The 16,964-nt window shown below is 37.1% G+C and overlaps 1 protein-coding gene and 1 long non-coding RNA gene across 2 annotated transcripts; one reads left to right on the top strand and one right to left on the bottom strand.

The window, feature by feature from the left end:
• Positions 1 to 1,658: 1,658 nt before the first annotated feature.
• On the bottom strand, positions 1,659 to 13,341 carry cope (COPI coat complex subunit epsilon). Its single transcript, XM_067454295.1, has 10 exons — positions 13,193 to 13,341; positions 12,935 to 12,997; positions 10,610 to 10,710; positions 9,705 to 9,857; positions 9,566 to 9,619; positions 9,018 to 9,099; positions 6,544 to 6,699; positions 2,208 to 2,276; positions 1,989 to 2,063; positions 1,659 to 1,856 (listed from the first exon to the last, which is right to left on the bottom strand). Exons 1-10 carry the CDS (start codon positions 13,292 to 13,294, stop codon positions 1,809 to 1,811), a joined length of 903 nt encoding a protein of 300 aa, XP_067310396.1. The 5' UTR covers positions 13,295 to 13,341; the 3' UTR covers positions 1,659 to 1,808.
• A 107-nt stretch (positions 13,342 to 13,448) lies between these two features.
• Positions 13,449 to 15,920, top strand: LOC137089588 (uncharacterized). The gene is made up of 3 exons (XR_010907717.1): positions 13,449 to 13,605; positions 14,484 to 14,535; positions 14,991 to 15,920. It is a non-coding gene; the product is annotated as an uncharacterized lncRNA (long non-coding RNA).
• Positions 15,921 to 16,964: the final 1,044 nt, after the last annotated feature.

Consider the following 16,964-nt stretch of genomic DNA (forward strand, 5'->3'; position numbering starts at 1 on the left):
ATGTGCTGGTCATATAATTAGAATATGATCAAAAAGTTGATTTATTTCACTAATTCCATTCAAAATGTGAACTTTGTATATTATATTAATTCATTACACACAGACTGATAAATTTAAAATGTTTATTTATTTTAATTTTGATGATTATAACTGACAACTAAGGAAAATCTGCAAATCTACCAAGACCCGGGCCGATCCTCTAAACTTTCAGCTCATACAAGGCGAAGACTGATCAGAGATGCAGCCAAGAGGCCCATGATCACTCTGGATGAACTGCAGAGATCTACAGCTGAGGTGGAAGACTCTGTCCATAGGACAACAATCAGTCGTATACTGCACAAATCTGGCCTTTGAAGAAGAGAGGCAAGAAGAAAGACATTTCTTAAAGTTATCCATAAAAAGTGTTGTTTAAAGTTTGCCACAATCCACCTGGGAGACAGACCAAACATGTGGAAGAAGGTGCTCTGGTCAGATGAAACCAAAATTGAACTTTCTGGCAACAATGCAAAACGTTATGCTTGGCGTAAAAGCAACACAGCTCATCACCCTGAACACACCATCCCCACTGTCAAACATGGTGGTGGCAGCATCATAGTTTGGGCCTGCTTTTTTTCACCAGGGAAAGGGAAGATGGTTAAAATTGATGGAAAGATGGATGGAGCCAAATACAGGACCATTCTGGAAGAAAACCTGATGGAGTCTGCAAAAGACCTGAGACTGGGACGGAGATTTGTCTTCCAACAAGACAATGATCCAAAACATAAAGCAAAATCTACAATGGAATGGTTCAAAAACATATCCAGGTGTTAGAATGGCCAAGTCAAAGTCCAGCCCTGAATCCAATCGAGAATCTGTGGAAAGAACTGAAAACTACTGTTCACAAATGCTCTCCATCCAACCTCATTGAGCTCGAGCTGTTCTGCAAGGAGGAAAGGGCAAAAATTTCAGTCTCTCGATGTGCAAAACTGATAGAGACATACCCCAAGCGACTTACAGCTGTAATCGCAGCAAAAGGTGGCACTAGAAAGTATTAACTTAAGGGGGCCGAATAATTGTGCACGCCCAATTTTTCAGTTTTTGATTTGTTAAAAAAGTTTGAAATATCCAATAAATTTCGTTCCACTTTATGATTGTGTCCCACTTGTTGTTGATTCTTTAGAAAAAAAATAGTTTCATATCATTATGTTTGAAGCCTGAAAAGTGGCAAAAGGTCACAAAGTTCAAGGGGGCCCGAATACTTTCGCAAGGCACTGTACATAGTGCACCTTTAAGTACATTTTTTATACTCATATTTTTAAAGCATTGTTATGTATATTGCATTTCTGTCAATATATCCTCATAAATACTACACACTGAATCTTTAAGGCAATAATAGATTCCTATCAGTCAGGATTTGGCACAGAAGCTGATATCCACCATACCAGAGCCTTGTCACCCTAACCCTTTAAAATGTATGAAATGCTTATTGTTTTCCAGTATACAATAGAAGCAAAACACAAAATTTGTCACTGGAAATAATTTTGTCCATAGCATTACCCGATATTGCTACTTTCTATGATCTGGCAATAAATAGGGTGGACTGATATGTTATGAAGTAATGATTTTTACACAGCTTTTAGAAGGTTTTTACTACTATTCTATAAAGCAACAACAAGATGTATGATAAACATGTTTATTTAACCATGATACAGGAATGTTTGTAGAGCGTCAAAATTAGTATTTGATAAAGGCATTAAAAAGAAGAGGAGGAGGAGGAGAAATAACTGTGTTGCAGCGTAGTAGACATAAATAGAAACATCTTTCTTCTTTCAGGCGCTGGGAGCGTACTGCATGGCAAGTCTGTCAAATTCATTCTCCTGTGGAAACAATTGAGTTCACATTAAACTAGGTAGCTACTTTCCAGTTTTTCAAATAATATTCTCACAATGTGTTCTAAAAAAACAAAACAAAAAGAACAAGGTGTCCGGTTACACATTAAACAACCTTACCTTAGCAAGATAATCCTTGATAAAAGGATGTGACTTGTGTGCATCTTTCAGCTGAGACAAATATCGATTTGTCACCTGTGTGGAAACACACACACACAGGCAATATGATAATCTGTGATGATTCCTCAAGGGTGTAAAATGAAGCTCACATACATTGAAGAATGCAGATTATTCTTTTTTTAATTGTAACATGTTAACATTTGCATTTATGGAGTTTACCTCAGGAGGTTTGCCCAAATGCTGTGTCAACACAATGAGGTTGATGAGTGTCTCCGGGTGGCTGCTGTCCTATAGAAGATAAAGGACAGATCATGACATTTCACCACTGACTGATCAATATACAGTGCACCTTCATGAATTGTTTTCCCTTTTCCTTTGTTTTCCCTCCAAAGCATCCAATTTATTGCCTTGTATAAATCAGCATAAGGGATTTATAAGAAACTTAATATGCAATAATATTATTGGTTTAAATGCAGACAGATAAGAACAATTAGTATTGAATTGAGCTGGATAATGACAACAAATTTGCAAAATTGACACTGTTGTTGAACTGCATTGAATCAACACAACTAAACTGAGCTTGAATAGTGACATTATAATCTTTACAGCAGAAAATGTATTTTTTTTATAACTGATAAAGTACTATATAAATAAATATGACTTGACTAATCACTTGTTGAGGTAAGGTTGTCTAATGGAAAAATAAAGCCAAATCAAGAATTGGGGTGCTTTCACACCTGGGGCCTGTACCATGAAGGTAGTTTAACAAACTCAGGGTTACAGGATTAGTTTTGAGTTGACAAAACCAAACCATTGTATTAAGGCTTTGTTGGTCCCATGATGCTGATCATCAGCTTTCTCTGTCAACTCAGGCTTTGATCCTGAGTTCAGGAGTTTAACAGAGACATCAGCAGTGAACGGCCAATCACACGCTGTGGAACTAAGATTCACTTCTCGTGAGACAAGCAGTGAGATTAATTTCTCTCTTCTGCAGAATATTACATGATTGAAAAATATTAAGAATTAAAATAAAATGTAAAAAAAAAAAAAATCACAGTAAGAAGAAAAGCTGTCTATAAAAGAGGACAACTTAAAGAAAAATAGTATATGTCAATGCAAGTAAAAGTTATGACGTTAGTTTATTTGATATAGAGAAAATTGAACATTTAAGCTCAGTAAGCTATTTTTAATAGTTTTATTTATTGATTTTAAAGCTTATTTATATGACTATGTAGGCTATTTATATTAATTTTTAACAAAGTCCCTATTAATGATTGATTAACTAAAATGATAAATGTGTAATTGATGAAGGGTATAGTAATTACATAAATTATATCTAAATCATTCAAAATTATTTTTTTAATTAATAAGCATTGTTAAAAGTCAGACGCTTAAGTCTTTAAAAACTAGTTCTCACACGTAGTTGAGTTTGTTTGGGCATTTTGTGAACACAGCAATCACACTTGGATCCGCAACAAAATCATCGCTCCGAGATCACCTGAACGAGATGGTCTTGGCCCGATTTCAAACAAACTCTGGAATGGTTCAGTCGAGGTGAGAAAGCAACTCTGTGTCTGATTCAGAGTAGAGAGAATACTGGAAGCTAATCCTAACAATACTAAGAATACTGGAAGCTAATACTAACAAGCGGCAACCTCCCCCAGTTTCTGTTGAAGCCAATACAGAAGTGACTTAAACTGGAATTCATCGACTGGCCGCTAGAGAAAGGTTCCAGAAGGGAGCAGAATCTCCCTTCTGGAGCCCCATGTTAAAATGCCCAACTTTACAGCAGAAAATAAACAACACATTTACAGCCTGGTACAAATTGTGGTTTTGGTCTATACTAGGGCTGGGATAAACGATTATTTTTTAAACGATTAATCTAGCGATTATTTTTTCGATGCATCGATTAATCTAACGATTAATTTCCCCTGTCCGATTCGATTATCTCCCCATTAATTGCCAAATAGCAATTTATACATGAAACTTAACATTGCAATATGTTTATTGCTCTTAAAATTCCAAAGTAAAAGACTATACAAGAGCAATGCATTCAATACAACCTTGAAAACAAAGTACACACACACACACACACACGCACGCACGCACGCACAAATAAATAAACCAACAACAAAGAAACACAATATACGATTTTTCTATGTATGCAACTCAGCCCCATCGATTAAATATCAACAAGTTGGCTAATCAAATCAGGGAACTCACTGCAAGCGTGCCGTGAGCGTCTCGGCTGCCTGACGTGTCCGTTTTTGTTTCGGCTCCCATGTTAACAGGTTGGAGTTTGCACACTGCCTGCGTGACGCGCGGGAAACACGTGCACACTAGAAATAGAAGAGCGCCTATTTTTCACGCGACACACGAGCGTGTTGGAAGCGTCTCCAGGCAAAATAGAATAGGAAAAGATGTTTATATATCGTTTTGACACGAATACATATTAATAAATGACATTTTCATGTTTGAAAGTCTCTAGGTTAACATAAATGCAGATATAGGCCTAATTGTAATAATAAAAAACGACAATTATCGATTTTGATATATTGCAACTGTCAATACAGAACAAAATATTCTGTAGCTTATTTTGCCGTCAATACCATAGATATATGGTCAATAGGCTACTGCCGACATTTTCTTTGTTGTATCAGTAGGCTATTTATGTTTAACATTAAGTATAGGGCTTCTCTCTGCAATAGTAGCAGCAGCAGCGCCGCGTCAGACACGCTTCTAGTGTGCAAAGGCAGAGAAAACGCCACGCAGCCCCGTGCCTGACACAACCAGAATAGTCCTGGGATGAAACTGTGCTCACTTAGAGGATGGATAACCTCGGTCACATCAGTGCGATAAGACATTGAACATTTAAAATTTATAACAGCTTATTATGTAGGTAGCCAATGTGCCCGATGCTTTCACTTGATGCAAACGTTTGTTTTTGTGATTAAAATACATAAAATATTACCAAAACGTCGGTCTTCCTGTGTGCAGAAATTTGTTTATGTAGCCGTGACAACAAAACGCGTGCATGCGCGTCTGTGTTGAGCGCGCTAGTTGCTCCGTGCGCGCCAACCCACAAGCCTTGCACTTCTGAAGGTCTGAGGAGCCACTCGTGTTGCTACCAAAGATATACATAATAAATAATATACTTATATATCAATTACATAATATACTTTATTATGTATATCTACTCTCCGGCGCCGCCATCTTTGTTTTGGGTCTGACGAATCGGCGCGCATATTTTGCGTCAACGTATTTTTTGCGTTGACGTCGTCCTAGCCCTAGTCTATACCAAGCCTACAGTCTCCCTCTCATTTACTGAAGCTTTCGCGCCAGTGAAAAGTTGAGCTTCACTCGGCTTCACTCGGCTTCACTCTGAGTTCTGAAGCTTCACTCGGCTTCTCTGAGTGAAGTTGTCACTGAGGCACTAACTGACTTTTTTCGAAATTTTTGGGAGCAGATTGGAGCTTCAGCTTTAATTTCTACATTTCCATAACTGTTTATTTCACACCAACATTATTAATTGTTCTGCATCTGCGAGAGTGTGGGCGGGCTTTTGATCTCGCGGCTGTACTTCCTGCTCTACTTCCTGCGCTCTACTGCGCAACTCCGGTCCCGAAATCGCTACTGCGCAGACTCGGTCCCAAGATGTCCGCGCCGTGCAAGGGCGCCTGAAAGCTTCAAATCTGCCAAGCGGAAACGGATGATGTCGAGTCGTCCATATTTTTGTACGGTCTATGGTCTATACTGATAATTTTGCCCTTCATGACAACTGTGAGGGGGTGAATTTTTTATAACTCATTCGTTTACATTATATAAAGCCTTAAAGTTCTGCATAATTAAGGGCGTGGTTACTTTGAGTGACAGGTGGATAGCCATTTATCCGCTTTCTGTTAGTCATTGCGGCACCTTAGCTCCGCCCACGTTCCGCCTGTTTGTCTATTTTTTATCCGGGCCTGATGCGCATGACACACTATGACATGCAAGATGGCTGTACTTTATGCTTCAGAACTACACTTCAGAATCCTATGGGTGACGTCACGGACACTACGTCCATTTTTTCTTTGTCTATGGATCTAAGTAGCCTGTCAATTTCACCCTTCCGGTACTCCGAAGAACAGCTTATCAATGTTTTGCCAGTTTTCAAGAGGTCGGACTGCTCCTTTTTAAGTACTAAATTGTCATCAGAGGCTGACATGCTGCTCTTACAGGTGTCGTTGTGCGCACTAGGGAATGTAAATGCGGCATACGTCATTATATCATTGATATCGCAATGACACTTTTATCATGTAAAAATGTATACCGTTATTATCGTAGATATGTATGATATGGCACACCCTTAATGGCTATAAAAGTACAATATAACTTGCTCTACTAACACTCAATAGTTAGTTGACATGTCTCATTAGTAGAATGTCTAAAGCGGACCATCAAAATAATGTATAATCGTCAATCTATTCTTGTCATGTATTTTCGCTATGCAGAATCGCAGGACCAAAGTTAACTTTATGTTTGCAGCAGGAAACTTCCTGGCATTTGCTGTGCTTACTTTGTCCAGAGCGTCCTGTAGTACTGACTCAGCCTCATCCCACTTATTCTGAGCCATGTGACTGGCAGCCTGACCGTTCAGTAGCAGCAGTGTAGGCGAGTACTTGTCTGACATTTCCTGGAAGATGTAGAACGCATCCTGTAATTTATCTCCCCCCTGTAGGAAGAGAAATGAGGTAGAAGACATTCAATTCCCTGTCGATAAGAAAAAAACACCATTCAGCAAAACCAGCAAATACTGAATAGGCAATAGGCATGGAGAGAGTGTTTCAGCTCACAACCACAATGCATATGTCTAAATGCAAAACTGTAGAGTAAATGTATGTATTTGGAATACATAAATGTATGTATTTGTCAATGATTAAGGCTATTGAGCCCCAGCAGTCAAAACAGATTTTTTCAAAACAGCATAATACATACCATTTTGTGGTACTAGACAATGTTTGCCATATAATCACCTATATATTATGCAGCATGTATGTCTACATAAAATAAACATGTTTACACAAACATCCAATGTATACATGGGCAAATATCTTTCTGAAGATTTAAAGAATAAAATGGTGCAGTATCTTGCAAAAGGCATGAAAAGCTAATATTGTGTGAAAACTGAATAGAGATGATCAAACTATCATCTGATTTTGTGACCTCTAACCAAAGCTCACAAAGAGAACTGTTTAAAGTGGGTCTAGAAATACATGAAGACTCATATAAAAAAATAAATAAAAAAAAATCACTAACAAATGCCGTACTAAAATGGATGGACAATATCAGGGGTGTTCACCACCCTGCAGATTTTAGTTCCAACCCAAATCAAAAGCTGCGTCCCAATTCGCCTACTTAAACTACCGGTACGTCCTAAAAGTATTTACTCTTTTTGTAAAGAAAAAGTACATACTTTTGAGGGTGTAGCAGAAGAGTATGCAAGCTTTGGGACACAATACTTCCGTCATCTTTAACGGACTCTGTTGCTTAGTTACAAATGCTGCCCAGTCAATCATAGTCACAGTTCAAATATAATGAAGCATTTAAAAGTTAATGGCCAAACGTGTCATTGCAAAAGTTCACAATGCTGCTGCAGGTGAAATATAATGTGGACAACACTGAATAAATATCTTTTTGTCAGGTTAAATATTGATAGTTGGTCACTCCCTTAATCTAAACCTCTCTACTTAACCATCAGACTCGCACATCCGTCATGTTTGTAGTTTAACACTTCTTATCCAAGTTTGTAGTTACTAATCGAATCCACGTCCAACCCGCAATGGGTTGTGGACAATATCAGCCGATCCGCACTTTGAATTCTGAATGCAAATAGTAAACCATCCGGGTATCTTTGGAATACTCTTTTCGACATACTACGATTTGGGACATACTAATTCTATCTTCGAATACTTTTTAGTATGGATACTATTTGAAAAGAGGGAATGCATCGACGTCACTTTCCCGCCAGAACACGCCCCCTCAGCTGGGACTGAGTGGCAGAAGAGCTGCTACGTGACCGCAGCTATTAGAGGAAAACACGAGTATAGCAAACAATTATCAGTTTAAACTAAAGGTTGGGCTCGATATAGTGGTCCTTACAACTACCACAGATTCAGTGATCCATGGATAATGACATGCAGCCAGGATTCATGTTTTCCTGACATTTTTATGAGCCTGATTTTGACATGATTATTTATAACTGATCAGTCATCACATTTTTCGAGTGAATCCCGCTTGTATATGTGGATGGGTCAGTGTATTGAAGCGTGTATGTGGCCGCTTGTCACAAATGGAAAACAAAAGTTATTCAAATTCTGAATAGAAGACCTATTAATAAAAAATAATTATATTGTCCAGACATCGTGCAAAGAGTGCTCCCTTTATAATCACTAAAAGCTGTCACTCATTCAATAAACGCAATCTCACAGATTTCCGCAGTGAAGCTGGTATACAATGAATCTCTCATTTTCAAAATGTTTGCACTTACAGACGCGCGTGTTTAACTGAACTCAGCGCCTGGGCAAACCAAAGGGGTAACCTAGCACTCAGAAAGCGTTCCACCCATTGCTAACCAAGCCATCACCTGCTGTTAGCATCCCATTGACTCCCATTCATTTTTGAGTCACTTTGACAGTGAATAACTTTACATCTGAGGCGTTTAAAGACTCCATTTGTCCATTGTTTATTTCTAAAGAAGCATGACAATGCATAAAAGGCTCCATTACCTTGTATCTTACACTACTACCCCGTAGAAGCTGTTTTTGTAAAAATAGGCTAACGGTTGCGTCATAACCAACGCGACTCTGTCATACAGTTGAGAAATGACCGTAAAGACAGGAGCCGACGCTCAGAAACAATCTTTTACTGTCTATGAGGCAGTCGGGGGGACGTGGAGACAAAGTCCGATAAAGTCAAGGGAGAAGAATGGGGAGAAGCCGATAGTGAGCCAAAAGCAACAGGAGAAAATTTCACATTGACTTGTATACTCACAATAGCAAGGTTGACCCAGGCTGTAGCAAGCTGAGTCAAAGTGGCATCTTCATCTTGGTCTTGCATCTTCTTTAGCTCCTTTCTGTGAATACAAAAGATCCATGAAAATATGAAAACATTTAAAGGCATTAAAAGTACAATAGGCACGATTTGCAGCTAGAGCTTGCTTATTCAAAACAATTCAAAATGAAAATGACATCACTGATAGGCGACGTAATGACTCTAGAGTCTAGACTTTACACTGGTTAAAATAGCAGATTTATCTGGATTAAAACCTTTTTGGACACATTTAGGAAGTGCACAAGTCAACAAAATATATAACATTGTTCTACGCAGTTTTTTAATATTTTCATCCAAAAATCATACATATTGTGCCTTTAACCAAAGGCAGGTTTAATGTCTTACTTGTAGTTTAGAGTCAGAAGTTAGGCTACATAATATAGTGTCAAATAATATTTAGCAGGTTCAAAGGTATTTTTAATAAAACATGCAAATAGCATTTACTCACATACATATAACTTAAAATAAATAATTAATAAAAAAAATACCTTGCAATATCAACTCTGTCCAGCTTTAGGAGTACCTGGACAGTCATGGCCATGCTATAAGAGAAATACGAAATGACAGTGAGCAACTTGTGCATTTGTAATCCCACTCATAAACTATTTATGAAAACTCCTGACTCACCACTCCAGACTCTCTCCCTGGTGCAGGGTACGTAACGCTGCATCTGTGTTCATCTCATGCAGATAGATGGAAGCCGCCATCAGCAGGAAGGTGGTGTTGGAAACATCAACACTCTTAGCCATCTTTTTGTCCAATTCTGCCACTATTGCATCCCTAAGAAAAGCATTGTGCCACTATCAGTATGGTTTACTTCCCTTACTGCTTAATCATTTTAAAGGGATAGTCCACCCAAAAATGAAAATTCTGTCATTAATTACTCATCCTCATGTCGTTCCAAACCCACAACACCTTCAGTTTTATTCATCTTCACAACACAAATGAAGACCTTTTTTAATGAAATCTGATAATGAAGATTCTAATGAAAGATTTCTGTCCCTCCATTGACAGTCTATGCACGCAACTACCACTTTCAAACTACCAAAATGTAGTAAAGAAATCATGAAAATAATTCATGAGATTTCAGTGGTTTAGCCTAAATATGAAACAACACAAGTGCTTTATTTGCGCAAAGAAACTCTTAATGTACCACTTTATTTACAAAATATGAATCTCCAACATGCATTCACACAAAGTCTGGTCTCGTGTCAACAATACACACGTGTGTCATGGTGCTCTCGTGAACGTGTTGAAGATTCATATTTTCGAATAAGTGGTAAATGATGTCTTTATAACCGTTCTCGGTTTTGAAAGTGGTAGTTGCATAAACTGTCAATGGAGAGGTCAGAGCTCCCAGATTTCAAAAGATCTTAATATGTGTTCAAAAGATGAACAAAAGTCTTACGGGTTTGGAACGACATGAGGGTATGAGAGTAATTAATGACAGAATTTTCATTTTTAGATCAACTGACCTGTAGCCTATGTATTTTAGGTTATAGATATAGTTTTGACAGTTTTACTGCACAAACCTCTTGCCTTCATTGGACAGATACTCAGCAAACATTTTAACAGCCTGCATCTCCTCAGAGGCGCTGGGCTTTATTTCATCCAGAACCACACCATACTTTCTCTGAGAAAGCAACAGAAACCATCACTGTTAATTAGAACTCAAAATTAACAGCACTAAACTTAAAGCATATACCAGGGCTCTCAAGTCTCACGCACTGGGCGTGAGACACACGCATTTCAACCCATTCACACGCTCACACGCCACACCTTGTATTTCTCACGCAGAGAAATCGCCAGGGTAATACGCGCGCTATTAGAGGAGTCAAGCGAGTTCCCCATAGAGTTCTGACGGCCCTGCCACGCACCAGTTAATCTAATAAAAATAGAGACCGAACAGCCAATCATAAAATAGATTTGCTGTATCTGGGTAAGATAAATATTCCCTCCACCCAATAACGTTTACGTTCTGATTCCAACGTCATATTCTGTGATTCACGCCACGGCCTCGCTCATTGAATCAAATGCTCGCTGAAGTACCATTAGTTGGCAACTACAAACCCCGATGACAGACGCAGAGACACAAAGATAACGGTGTCAAGTTAAGTTTCTGACAGCACTTTGTTTTCTGTTCTTAATCCCTCAACAAAACTTAAAGAAAGCCTTGTCTCAATCATGATTTGCATGAAATGCATTTTGCTATCATGTACGTTATTGTGCTCTGACTCAGTGAACATCTGTGCTATCTGCACTCGTGAATGCGGTGATGGACAGCTGTCCTCATTCCACTGGTGTTTGGATGTGATTTTTTTTAAAACTCACTTTCATTAATTAATTTATTAAAAGTAACTCCATTTTGTAAGATCATTTTCATTTAAGTAATAATTTCAATTACATCACGAGGCAGACGACACTAGTGATCAAATACAGTCGAGTTATTAACCCGCTCCACAGCACCACCCAGTGGATTTAGTTAAAACTGCGAGATTTAGAGGGATTTATCATAGATTCACTGCATTTGCGGCCAGCGAAGCATTATAGTAGAATTTCAATATTAGGCCTATTTTTATTTTTCGAACATTAATTACAGATCAAATATATTCGTGCTCACCCCTATTTATGGAAGCTGAAGTGTAGCGATATAAAATTTGCAATGCAATATGTAAAATGGCAATGCATTTCAAAATTTACATTTACATTTTCCATACCATGTGTGCAACATTTGGAGCAAAATAATAATTCAAATTGAATAATATAATTTACATTTGCTATTTCCTACACTAGTTTTAACATAAAATTTAAACATAAATTGTATATTGTAGGCTAATACTTTATATAAGTTGCAAAATTAAAATTAAAATGTATTACAGAAATAATTAGATGTGTTTAACATGTTCAAGCAATTCCAAAAATTATGCCACATCACCGCACTAGCCATTATTTTTAATGGAAAGGAGACATAGGTGTTATTCAAGAATTAATTAAATTTTTTTACATTTTGTTATTTTAACTGAATTCAGAAATGCTTTTGAAATTAAAAACTTTGCTTTTAATAAACAAAATACATATTTGAAATAAAGACTGTTTGGAGTTGGGTGCTCCGTTCCCATAATCCTTTTCTGTTATTTTGAGTGTACACTAATAAAAGTAGACAGTTTATAATTATGTCTTGTACTTAGCCGATCTGTATGGCTAAAAAATTATGGCGTATTGGTGTGGGAGTTGTTTCCGCTGTCATAAAGAGAGGAAAAAATACAACCATACTGATATAGCAAACAATAATCATAGGCAGCTTGTCTAAGATTATTTGAGAGTAAAATAATCTCTGTTGTAAACCACAGCTCACTTCAGCGCGACCGTGCTCATGTTAAGGTGCCACCAACCTCTGGGCTGAAGGCCTCAAAAACCTGCTACCAACACCAATAAACAACACTAACCATTCTCTCTCTCTCTCTCTCTCTCTCTCTCTCTCTCTCTCTCTCTCTCTCTCACAAACACACTAATTAAATACATATTTATTTTATTTGTAGGAATTTGTCATTTTTCATATCAGACCCCCGTACCCAGCCAAACCCACGGCCGAAATCTCACTCTGAACTCAGTTCAAAACTTGAGAGCCCTGATATACATATATACATATACACATAAGGGGAGTAATATCTGTCTGCTTTCTGTCAGAGATGAAAAAATAAGCTATAGCTGACAGTTACATCAAAATATAATATGCAAATCGATCTAATTTAGTACGGGTTGGTGTTCAATTATGTTATTCCCAACAATATTAAACCAACACACTACAGCAGTAGCAAAGCACTATAACATACTGACTGATGCTAAACAGAACTTACCTGAGCAATATATGCTCTGTACAGAAAAATGTTCTTCTCTGCATCCTTTTCTGGCCCTGTTGTCTAAAAGAAATAGAAGATATTTACAAGTGGTGGTTTGACATTTGTTAATTACAGTCTTGTTCTTCAAATATTTAGGTAACATTAGTGTATTATAGAGAAGCTATGTTAGCCGCAGGCTAACATACATAATCTAAAATCTATAAGCGTTTCAGGAGGAAATGTTCTCGCCATGGAGAATATTTGCATGACACTCACCTTTACTTTTTGGGCTTCGTTAATGCAGTGCTGATAACTGCCGATGTAAAACGCGTTTTTAACATCGAACAGCTCATCCACTTCATTCTGCTGCGACGCCATGTTTGTGAAACGTCAACTTTGTCGACGTCACTATGGCCACGTAACCAGACCGGCTGAGTAACCCCAGAGTGCAGTCTGGACGATGGGGCGGGGCGACACATTAAGGCGGGGCGACACGTGTCGCTCCGCCTACACCCAATTTCATTGGTTTATAATATAGCGAATCTTATTGGCGTAGACGCTTGAGCATGCGCATTCCTTTATGTACGTCTTTAGAAATGATCTACCTACGAGCTACCTGCATCTGTGTGGGGAAACGACAAACATGCAGTAAAACTTCGGCTCTCGCTGTTGTTTTCGCCGCTTTTAAGGTGAGTTTAGTCCATAAAATCACACAAGTAATACACATTACTGTTCCTGACACTTTTCTTACCTTTAATTGAAACGATTCTGTTATATTTACTTGATAGAAATGTAACGTTAGTGTCTTTGAAGAAGTAGATATGCAAAACAGAACTAACATTTTTTAAAAGAGGTAATTAAGGCTAACTATTGTTTTTGAACGTTTAATCACATTTTATGTTTAGATGAGAGGTTTTGATAGTTATGTAAAGGTTTTGCTGATAAATTTGTCAATGGATGATAGCAATAAGCACATTTATTTAACCTAACGGACCTCGCAGAGTGCGAAAATCCTAGTAGTTGAAACCTGTTCTGGTCTCTCATGGTAAACAAATATGGATCAAATGTTCTGTGATTTCAGGAGCGACAGAAAAAACCTCTACAACAAAGGAAAGCTTTAATACATGTAATAATATGAATGTGCATTATTGAAAGCCACTAAACTACGAATACAGTTTGTACACAAACACAGTAGATAATGCTGTACATTTAGCATTTATATAGCATCTATCCATAAACTGTAAGGTTTAGCCTTACAGAAATACAGGCGGTGAACTGAAAAGCTAATTAAATAAGTTAATATAATTTTTTTTCACAACATTTACCTGTATCACTTTGCATCTGTAAATTTCTTATGAAAATGATATATATATCTTATTACTCATTTTAAGACGGCTTTGACATCCAAATGTCAAACAATATGTACAGTGAGACTGAATGAACAATACTAAATTAGTAAACCTAAAAAAAAAATATAAAAAAAACATGCATTTTTTTCTTTTAAAACTGACATTTTAAACAATATTTTTTTGGCACTTTGACAAATTGTTCATTTTTATTTTTCTAGATTTTTCCATGCTGATGGACTGCAGGTCCAATCTCAGAGGTCCTATATACCGGTACGTATGTAAAATCTCAAACATGCACTAGTACAATTCAAAAGTTTGGGGTTATGTTTTTTTTAATAGTTATTTATATAGCGCTTTACTGGGTACTCAAAGCGCTTTACATATGGAAGGGGGGAATCTCGTCCACCACTAATGTGCATCATCCACCTTGATGACACGACAACAGCCACATTGAACCAGAACACCCCAGCTTATTGTTGGAGAGGAGACAATCAGTTCTATTTGTCAAAATAGTATTTATTGATGTCTTGCTCTGGAAGCAGTCTCGTGCTAATATAATTACAGATCCTGCAACATCCATTTTTGGATTAAATCAATGCTTTGTTTATAATGAGGAGGATGTTTTAAGCTATGAAACTTGCAGAATGCAACAAATAACTTAATCACAACTACCTCAAGTGGCCACTGACTAATCCAACATTTTTTTATCTTCTTTCTTGTTTCAGATGCTGCCATAGAACGGCATGAGAAGGCAACAGTTTGGTAGAACTGAGGATCCAATATAAGAGTGTGCACATGATGTCCCAGTAAACGCCATGTAACTGTATTACACCAACTGAGTGGCAAAAACACTGAGTGGCAGGATTGGTGTTCAGCGTGAATGCTGCAAAAACAGCGCAACACCCAAAACACATCTGGGAAAGGGTTAGGTACAAATAGATACAGTTGACTGCACATTCAACAATAAATCAGAGCAATCTTTGTACAACCTTCCGAAAGCTACAGAAAGACAAACAAATAGATTGCTGCTATTCTCATAAACAACCTGAATCCAGACATCAGAACATTTTATGGTAGATATGTAAAATTTTGGGCTAAAATCATATACTAGGTCATATACTGTATTGACAACTCGTAATATGACGATTATATAATCATCTGGATTTAGAGGTACCTAAACTGTATTTATAGTATTTGTTTAGCAGATAAGGTGTTCACAGGCTTTGCTTTATATATTTCCCCGGCATTGGAATCAGGTACATATAAATGTCTGAAAGTCCAATTCCTGGCCAAACACTGGTTCTTTGGCGAGTTGTAATAATCACTGTTGAATCCAAATACATTTAATTAATTTCAGGAAAAAAAGAAGCTTGTTTTGCTCCCATTTCTGCAATTTCTCTTAATTAAAGTCAGCCCTGCTCCAGGATGTTTTGCCACTCAGTCCAGCTGAGGGTCGTGTCCCAACGGGAAAGTGACATCAGCGCACACCCTCTATTAAAGAAAAGAGACTGGCCTATTGCAAATCCAAGTTTACATTAAAGCTTTGTATTTTGAGTTAAAGTCTATTTGTGTCTGGATTTGCAAAATTTTATTTTTTGTGCAGTTAAGTTTATATATGCTCTCTGTACTTTTACTTTTTGTTAACATCAATAAAAATCACAAACTTGTTCAGCATGTGTTCTCTGCAGACAAATTTTGATTTTATCCATTGGGTCAACATTTTTGCATTGTCTGGAAAATTTCGAAATTTTGACGTTTTCATTACAAATTTAGTTTATAAAATGAAAATATTTACATATATGGAGGCACACTTATGTAAAATATATTAAACTGCTGCATTAATATATAATTCAAAAGATTTACATATATAGAAAACTAATATATTAACATATATCAGAAATTAAAATATGCACATATATTGCAAATTATTGTATTAACATATGTATAGCTAAACTTATTCACACGTAAAGAAAATAAAAATATTAAGGTGCCAATCTATTTTGATTTAAGTAATTTTAATATATGAAAATCTATTATTAATATATTCCACGCGGTGTAACTTCTTTGTTGGTATTTATGTGCTCAAATGCGTACTGCAATAAATGTTTCTATCACTTCTATTCTTGGTATTTACTGCAAGTCCTCGGGTAGTGTTGCACAGATTTACAGGAGTGAAAATTATTTTCATCCCGTTTGTACACAGATTATAGCATGCACAATGCGAGGGTAGATAAATAAATGGATTTTTAATATCTAATTTGTCACATGTTAACCCGTTGACACTTAGCTATTTAGTCCTACAATAAAATATGGACCTTTAAAACTATAAATTAGACATACATAGCCCCACATATTTTATTAACAGGGAAAGACTTTATACCGCTTTAGCACTTTATACAATTGGACAACAATCTTGTTTAAACGATTGGTCATGCTTTAAACTAAAATTAGCCGTTTGTGTTCCGAGGTGTCCAATACTACAGTTAATAATTAATTATCATTTGCGTAAAATCCGGGTTTGTGCCGATCCACCGAACCTGATGAAGAAGCCAAATGTTAAACAGCTTTATTAGCCTTAATTATGCCGGAGGTACCGTCAACAAGCGCTCGTTTTTGCGTTTTGTTTCATTTAAAACAATATGTGAATCTATTCCCGTGTGGTTCATTCATAAAATCGCACATTAAGGAATGCGCATGCG

The sequence above is a fragment of the Pseudorasbora parva genome, chromosome 9, assembly GCF_024679245.1.
Source record: "Pseudorasbora parva isolate DD20220531a chromosome 9, ASM2467924v1, whole genome shotgun sequence".
In the NCBI taxonomy this organism is placed as follows: Eukaryota; Metazoa; Chordata; class Actinopteri; order Cypriniformes; family Gobionidae; genus Pseudorasbora; species Pseudorasbora parva.